The sequence below is a fragment of the Bidens hawaiensis genome, unplaced genomic scaffold (assembly GCF_021521415.1).
Source record: "Bidens hawaiensis isolate Kalapana, Puna unplaced genomic scaffold, B.hawaiensis_p1.1 tig00042787_1, whole genome shotgun sequence".
NCBI classification, from domain to species: Eukaryota; Viridiplantae; Streptophyta; class Magnoliopsida; order Asterales; family Asteraceae; genus Bidens; species Bidens hawaiensis.
Genome location: NW_027497571.1, coordinates 75,607 through 84,702, shown reverse-complemented (window position 1 = coordinate 84,702; position 9,096 = coordinate 75,607). Strand labels below are relative to the sequence as shown.

General features: G+C 40.9%; 1 protein-coding gene and 1 pseudogene across 1 annotated transcript; both read left to right on the top strand.

The window, feature by feature from the left end:
* Positions 1-6,654: 6,654 nt before the first annotated feature.
* Positions 6,655-7,332, top strand: LOC143593782 (putative mitochondrial protein AtMg00860 pseudogene; annotated as a pseudogene).
* A 1,198-nt stretch (positions 7,333-8,530) lies between these two features.
* On the top strand, positions 8,531-8,866 carry LOC143593781 (uncharacterized). The gene has a single exon (XM_077073294.1). The coding sequence runs from the start codon at positions 8,531-8,533 to the stop codon at positions 8,864-8,866; it is 336 nt and encodes a 111-aa protein (XP_076929409.1).
* The last annotated feature ends 230 nt before the right edge of the window (positions 8,867-9,096 follow it).

The window sequence follows — 9,096 nt, the reverse complement described above, 5'->3', positions numbered from 1 at the left end:
GTAAACGGGATGCAACAGACGCATCTGATATCAACAGCATTGCTTATAAAGAAAACACCACTACATTAATTTACTTCATTTTACATTGTTTCGAGTTTAGTTCCTGACTAGGCGATAACACATATGTTTTACCAACATTACATTAACATATATAATACAAAATGAACCCTATGCTTCCACAAACAGCACGCATCATCAAACATATAGCACTTATTCCAGTTTGGGGGTACCTAGAAAGCATGGAAAGAAAACGGGTCAACTACGAATAGTTGGTGAGTTTCACTGATTTAAATAAACATTGACAATTCATTATAATAAATCATATATTAGCGATGTAATTATGCTGAGCCCACAAGTGAAACCTCTGACTATCACACACAATCCCCGTGGCATATCCCCTGCCCACGGACCCGTGACATATCCCCCGTCCACGGAACTGCCCCAAACCGCTATGTCTAACATTACATAGCAAAATATATATATAACACCCAAAATAGACATGTGCAACTGGCTGGGAAACATCAGCAATCCATGCCGGACCAGTTGGGTTTGTCAGACCAATAGTACTATTCACACTCTACCGGCTTTTAGCTAATCACTCGTGTTGCGGGGCCTTACAATGTTAGCAACTCAGACAATTACCATCTTAATTCATTACCGTACGATTCCCGTACAATAAACATTATATAAATACGTTCATTTCCATGCGATCAGCATGTACTTAAACACTTTGATAAAAAACATGCTTTCCGCCCCGGGAAAATATTTAAAACAGTTCAGTAAAAGGGGCTCGTGAAAACTCACCTTCTTGTGAGCAAAGATGTACTACGGTGCACGGCTACTGGTACAGATCTGTAATACGATCCCCAAATCGTTACTACACAATTTCTATCAATATAACTTAAATTCGTGTTAACCGGTACGTCTGGGGACACTGCTAACCCAGTACCGTACACGATCCGGGGACAATGTTAACCCCGAAATACTTTTCAGGACTTAGATTGTGATATCACTTAGAGTTCTTTAGTCAAAACTACCGTTAATTTGTTTTCTCGTTTTACGTGCCTAGCACGGTTATCCGTCTTTATGTTTTCAAAAAAAATGAGTTTGACCACATACGACCCGAAAATAGTTATTATTGATATTTTCATTAAAGTGGTGAAATTAGAGCTCGGTTAGACACCCCGTTTGGCCGCGGGCCCGTTTCCGCCTTTAATACACCGGAAACGGTTAAGTCGGGTAAAATTACCCAAATCATCCGAATTATTTTCGGATGATTTATTTTTACTTGATTAACTTAGTCTCATAAAAATCATCCATTTTTAAGGTTCTCAAACACCAGTCAGCTCGCTTAGGCGAACTTCGCCGGTTTACTCGTTTTAAGCTTTAAAAGTTTGTTTTTAAGTTCCATTTAGCACAAATAAATATCCGTTTAGTCTCGGACCTTGAAATTTTGTACAAACCATATTTTGACAGTAAGGAATTTTATAAAATTTTTCCAGAATTAATTTTTATATCTAAAATTTATTTAACCATTTTTAAACGTCATTTAAACACCAAATATGTCGAAAATACCAAACGACCTTCGAAAAATCCCAAATTTTTCTGGGATGACCCATGTCACCCACATAGTTCCCTGTAATATTTTCAGAACCAAAAACTCATTTTTCATGCCATCTTTACCAAAACCGAGCTAGAAATCCCTAGAACTCGTTTTACCGAAAAGCCTACTTAGACTTCTCCAATGAACCTGAAATTTTTTGTGTGACTTTTATATGTTATAAAAAGCTTATCTTAAAGTTTCCAGAATTTTTCATGATGTTTAGCTATTTTTCACCATTTTTGGCCAAAACCGAGCATTAAATTCACCAAATATTCATCCTTTATCCAAAAATTACCAAAAATTCACAGATCTCATATTTTCATGTGTAGATCATCTCTGTGAAATTTCGTGACCCAACTCTAGGTCTATCACAATCTGTCCAAATTATCTAAATCATACGAAAACCGAACTACCTTGTGTTTTCTAGCGTTAGATCGCAAAGATCTTGGTTTCTAGCCTTTGCTAGCCACTAGATACAACACCTACAAGCACAACAACACCACACCAAGCAAGTTATACCCACAATCAAGCCATTTCTTTCATGGTTTCGATTAAAACATCAAAACAAAGATTTTGACCGTAAAAATTCGTTTTTGACTCTTTTAACTACTTTCTTGGACCAAGATCCTTTGTATAACTTGTATACATCCCTTGATCACATGAGAATCGGTTTCATATCGGGTTCTCACCCATTTTTCATTTGAAACCTCATTTTCTCAAGATTATGGAATTAAAACTTATGAATCAATCATTAAAACCATGTTTTTACCTTGTGATTCTTGTTAAAAATCAAGGGTTTGGATGAGGGTTGAAGATTGGAGGAGGTTTTGGAGCTTGAATGTATGAAGAAAAAGGAAAATGAAGTGTGTATGTGTGTGCATAAGACCGATCGGTCTTGATGTGGTGTGGGGTGGGGCCCACATCTCAAATATTGGCCACACATTTGGATTGTGTAATCCGGATAATGTTGTGGATAATCTGGTTCAGTTCGTTTTTCGGTTAAACGTTAAATCTCGCTCAAAACGAGTCCAAAACAGTCGTTTTTCGGCTTAAAATTTAAATTTATATAAAACTGATTTAAAAACTTTAAAAACTTAACCCATGACATTTAATGACTTAACACATCGTATTGTCGGTAATTGTGAGTCTTTTTCGGCTTGATCGATCGTCTCTTGCTTGGTTTGATGTTAAAGGTTTCGTTTATCGTACCGACGTACTAATAAATCGAAATCCTTTTTCTGTGCTATAATTCACTTTTCCCGAAGCTTTAATACTTCGTAAACATCACTAAACATTATATATTTCGTCTATAATGTAATTCCCGATTCGTTCGGGTTTCAATAACCGTTCATCGATTAATCGTAATTCCGATACGACTAGTTGTACATTTGAGTATAATTCGTACTGAGAATCTTATATACTCGTATAATCACATTATAATTCATATATTCAATATTAAATAACACGTAAATAGTATATTCCGGCTAGGGTATACCTGAATTTGCCGGAATTGTTACACTTTCACAGACCTTACCTCACTTGAATCACCCTTTTCCCTCTCATCATCTTTCCTACCATTACCACCTGCCCCTTCAACAGTTCTTTCACGGCTTCCAGCAGACCCTCCCGGAGTAATATTCTTCACAGCAGTGGCTACAGCTTGAACAATAGCTGCTTGAATTGCGGGATCCAGTTGAACCCCTTCGTTGTTGATCGGACCTCCTCCAGCTGCACTCCCCTCATCTCCGGTGTTGGAAGCTGTCTCAACCAAAGGTTGCTGGACACGACGAGGCCTGCCGCGTCGTCCAGTGCGACCTCCAGCTCCAGCACTCCAGCCATCGTATTCTAAAAGGGAAAACACAAATGTCATCACTCAAGGAACTATTTAGTACAAGGATAGTAAGGCTAACAGGTAATAACAGTGGCCAGCTGTGATTAGCTGATCACGTTACTTTCCGTGTCCTATACACTTCCCTTTATGAGTCCATTTGTGCTGGTTCTACTTAAGCAGTTAGTCAAATCAAACAATCAATTATTCCTATCCCTGTCGTTCACATATTCTTTCTTTATCATTTAACATACATCATCAATCATACATCTTACCTTTACTGAGCTTGCTTGAGCGACACATGGCATCCTAGAACTGGCATCTTCTTTCTTTTCTTACTTAAATCCCATTCTCTGTTCGAGTCTAAGCATGTAGGATTCTTAAATCCCTCGAACTTTGCTCTGATACCAACTTGTAAGGTCCTGTTACCGGTAGCCCTACTTTCGTGTTGGATTTACTAATAAACGCAGTTCTAAATATCAGAGTTAATTAAAACACTCGCGGAATATAAAATCTTTCATAAAACATTTCATAATAAAACACATCTTGTCTTAAAACAACGTCTTGTCTTTCAAAATAAACAAACATTAAACTTAAACGTCTTGAGTCTTCCGATGCCAGCCCCTTATTCAGTGCCACATGTCCCCTCAAGCGAACTGCCTCATCCTACTCACCTGCGTGCATACTAAAAGTCAGCTACGCTGAGTGAGTTCTAGTTAATCATACATTATACAATACACACAAACTTATACTCTTTCATTCATACTTTCATACTTTCATACTTTCTTTTGTACTAACTTGCTTTCATATCTTACGTTATAAAGAGCATTACGCCCTACATTCCTCGAGTATTATTAGGGCTCGGTACCCTCCTTCCTTGAGTATTATTAGGGCTCGGTACCCTCTTTCCTCGAGTATTATTAGGGCTCGGTACCCTCTTTCCTCGAGTATTATTAGGGCTCGGTACCCTCTTTCCTCGAATATTAGTAGGGTTCGGTTCCCTAGTTCTCGAATATTAGTAGGGTTCGATTCCCTCTTCGTTACCATACAACCATACATCATACCTCGAGTATTATTAGGGCTCGGTACCCTTTTCGTAACCATACAACCATACAACCTTCCTTTCCTTCTTTTATTAACTTTATCACGTTCATACACATAAGCATACATATCATACTTACCTTTTACATAGCGTTACATCCTGACAGTACGTGCAATATCCGAAGATCGTTCACGTACCATCAAGCAATCATTGATACATTTCACATTATTCACATAAGGCATACACTTATCTCTTAGGATAAGCGTATTAACAAACATATTGAGTATGCACACAGCCCCGAAAACATAACGCATAAATGAGGCTAGAAACTCACCTGAATCCTGTTACGCTCTCCGTTAATCGTTATTCCCTTCTTGAGCTGTGCACAGCTAACTGTATAATATTTACATGTATCAATTAACTACTACTACTCATGTTGTATTTATATCTTTATATAACCCACAACGAACGGGGGTCCGGGGGCAGCGCCCCTGGCAGCGGGGTCTAAGGGCGGCAGCCCCTAGCAGGGTCCAAGGGGCAGAGCCCCTGGCTGGGGTCGAGCTGCCAGGTCAGCTTGGAAAAATTTTATTTACATTAACTGTCTTAACACACTTTCCATTAGGTTTTTAATTTATTTTCTAAGCGAACTTAACTTTAGGCGAAGTTAACTTGGCGAAGTTAAACCTTAAGCGAACTTAACTTTAGGCGAAGTTAGCTTGGCGAAGTTAAACCTTAAGCGAACTTAGCTTTGGGCGTAGTTACAGTTTGGCGAACTTGTACCTTAGCGAACTTAACATCAAGCGAAGTTAATCAGTTAGGCGAACTTGCTTGCAAGCGAAGTTAAGCTTGCAGGCGAAGTTACAGTTTGCAGGCGAAGTTACAGTTTGCAGGCGAAGTTACAGTTTGCAGGCGAAGTTGCCCAGCTGCGCCTCTGTTCAATCTTAATCCCCCAAAATCATCATCGTTTTAATGAGAAATCCATGGGTATGGTATTTGACTAACCCGCGATCATTCCTATGGTCGTTTTGATAAGGTTTGACCCGAAAACACGTAAAGTTTGGACCTTTAAGTTCAAAAACGCTTAATACAAGATTTACGGTTTATCCTATACTAACCGTATATGTTTATGGGTTCATTGGATTCGTCCTAGCATCAAGTTCGTTACTTTACGTTTCATTTAGACCCGATCTATTATAGTTTCAAGTTTCATGGCTAACCGTCTATTAAAACATGAACTTTTAAGATCGAAATCATACCTTTATGTTTTCGTTTTGGTCTCGTTTAGCTAGCTTATGAACTTTGGATCTTGTATAAATCTTGAATCACGTTTTCTTGCTCGGATTTCACCTCTCTCGGCCGCCGGCCGTGTTTGGTGGTGTGTGGTGTGTGTGTTTTGGATGTATAGAGAATAAGATGGAAATGGATAATGGTTTAGGGTTTAAGGGTGATTTAAGGAGGTATTTATACCCCTTAAGGCTCATGGACCTAAGGCCCATTACCCTTAACCCGTCTTAATTAAATCCGAGTCCATGATCTATTCCATATTAGACGTTTGTTAATATTATTAACGCACGACAATTTAACGCAACTTTCTTTATTTATATTAGAATATTTTAGGATGTTACAAGCTTGCAGTTAGCTAATAGGGGAGCCGAGACCTCGTACCAGTCCAAGGTCCTTTGTGACCCTAATGTACCTGCCGAGAGCCTACCGTGGAAACAACTTATACATGAATTCGCTAAAGTGTTCCAAATACCGAAGGGCCTGCCCCGCCTCGACCGTTTGATCATCGGATCGTACTTCAAGCGGGAACGTCACCAATAACCCAGCGTCTTACAGGTACCCACCGGTGCAGTAAGACGTCATCGAAAAACGACCCAAGAACTGTAGGATGCGGGGGTTATCCAGAATAGCCAAAGCTCTTTCACAGCCCTAGTGGTCTTGGTAAAAAAAAAAGATGGCCAATGGCGTATGTGCATGGACTATCGCCGTCTCAATGAGGTAACTGTTAAAGATAAGTTTCCTATTCCGTTGATCGAAGAATTATTAGATGAGTTGGGGGGTGCTACACTGTTTTCGAAGCTAGACTTACGTTCCGGGTATCATCGGGTGCGCATGGCACCCGAAGACGTGCACAAAACCGCGTTCCGTACCCACGAAGGGCACTAAGAATTCCTAGTTATGCCGTTCGGTCTCACGAACGCCCCAGCAACGTTCCAAGAAGTTATGAATCACGTGTTTCGTTCCAGTTTACGGAAAGGAGTCTTGGTGTTTTTCGATGACATATTGGTCTACAGTCGGAATGAACAACAACACGTGCAACATTTGAAACAAGTTTTATCCATCATAAGGGAAAATAAGTTATTCGCAAAGGAAGCCAAGTGTGTGTTCGGGGACCGAGCGGTAGAGTATTTGGGCCATATAATATCAGGTGAAGGTGTGAAAACGGACCCGATGAAGATTGAGGCAGTCCAACAGTGGCCCGTACCGAAAACGCTTAAGCAACTAAGAGGTTTTTTGGGGCTAGCGGGGTATTACCGGCGCTTTATACGATCATTCGGTATGATTGCAAAACCTCTCATGAACTCACTCAAGAAGGACACCTTTAAATGGAGTAGTGATGCCCAAGACGCATTCGAACGCCTTAAATTGGCCCTGTCATCGGCCCCGGTTTTGACTCTACCGGACCCTAAGAAACAATTCGTAATAGAGACAGATGCATCAGTGGGGGGTATTGGGGCGGTTCTCATGCAAGAAAATCACCCGGTTTCGTTTTTAAGTCGAGCCCTATCACCCAAACAAGATGCTTTGTCGGTCTACGAAAAGGAGCTGTTAGCAATCATGGTGGCTGTAAAATAATGGCACTATTACCTCATTACCGGGCCTTTCATTATCCGTACCGACCAACGGAGCCTAAAGCATCTTTTGACTCAAAAATTCACTACACCGCTGCAACGTAAATGGTTAGCAAGGTTAATGGGTTATGATTTTTGCATCGAGTATAAACAAGGTCGGGAGAACGTCGCGGCTGATGCCCTATCTCAAGTTCAAGGTGGTTCTCTTTTCGAGATGGCCATCTCCCAACTTGAACCATTATTGCTACAAAGAATATTGGAAAGTCAAAGGGGAGATATTGAAGTGAAAAGTATTGTGCAGAAGCTTAAAAATGGGGAACAGGTGCCACGGTTTAAATGGAACGGGAAGTGGTTAACAAAAGAGGACCGGATGATGATTGGGGCTGACACGAAATTAAGGGAGGAGGTGGTACGGCTGTGTCACGAGACGGCCATGGGTGGTCACTCAGGGGTGCGAGCTACGACCCAACGGGTCAAGGGTAAGTTCTTTTGGAAGGGGATATCGAAGGTGGTTTGTCGGTTGTTACGTACATGTGATGTGTGCATGAGAGCCAAACACGAAAATGTTGCCTACCCGGGTTTGTTACAGCCGCTACCGATTCCTGACACGATCTTTATGAATATTTCTATGGATTTCATAGGTGGATTACCGAAGGTTAAAGGGAAAGATACAATATTCGTGGTGGTTGACCGGCTCACGAAATACAGCCATTTCATGACATTAGGGCATCCATTCTCGGCTAAAGAAGTGGCTCAAGTATTTCTTGATAACGTATTTAAACTCCATGGGTGTCCTAAGTCAATTGTATCGGATCGTGATCCGATATTTTTAAGTGCTTTTTGGACAAAATTTTTGAACCTACAACGGATAGAAGCAAACTTGTCCACCGCATACCATCCACAATTGGACGGGCAGACGGAGGTAGTTAATCGTTGCTTGGAGGGTTATTTGAGATGCATAGTAATGGAGAGGCCACACACTTGGGGCTAAATGGGTGTCCTAAGCTGAATGGTGGTACAACACCACGTTCCTTTCGTCATTGGAAAAAACTCCTTTTGAGGCTTTGTATAGGTACCGTCCTCCCTTACACATACCATATATTCCTCGTGACACGAATGATAGGGACGTAGACGAGATGATGCAAGATTGAGAGACCGCGATAAGGTTGGTGAAACAGTCCTTACTTAAAGCTCAAAACCGTATGAGGCAGCAAGCGGATAAACATAGATCGGAACGGGTTTTTGAACCAGGGGCATGGGTGTACTTAAAGTTGCAGCCATACATGCATAATTCATTAAGAGTCAACATGCATTTGAAGCTCACTCCCAAGTATTTCGGGCCCTTTATGATTACAGAGAAGGTGGGGAATGTCGTGTATCGTTTAGACTTACCTGAAGAGGCACAAATTCACCTGGTTTTCCATGTATCATTGTTGAAAGAAGCGGTTGGACCACTAACTAAAATTGTGCCGCTTCCTACCGAAGCTCGGTTTTCCCTTCAACCTCATGCGGTGCTGGAGCGGAAGTTGGTAAATTGAAGGAATCGGGCAGCGTTGAAGGTTATCGTTCAGTGGAAAGGGCAAGGAAAGCAAGAGGCTACGTGGGAATTCTTGGATGAGTTAAGTCTACGGTTTCCAGATTTTTCAGAACTCACTTCTTGAGGTGAAAAAGTGCTGAGGGGGAAGTCTAAATACGATCCGTTCGGTTATGTTTATGTTTTTCTTTGTTTTGTTATTTACGTAAGCATGATAGAGGACCATTAAGGCTT

Coding starts and splice junctions, on each gene's coding strand:
- LOC143593781 (XM_077073294.1), top strand. CDS start 8,531: ATGAGGCAGCAAGCGGATAAACATAGATCGGAACGGGTTTTTGAACCA.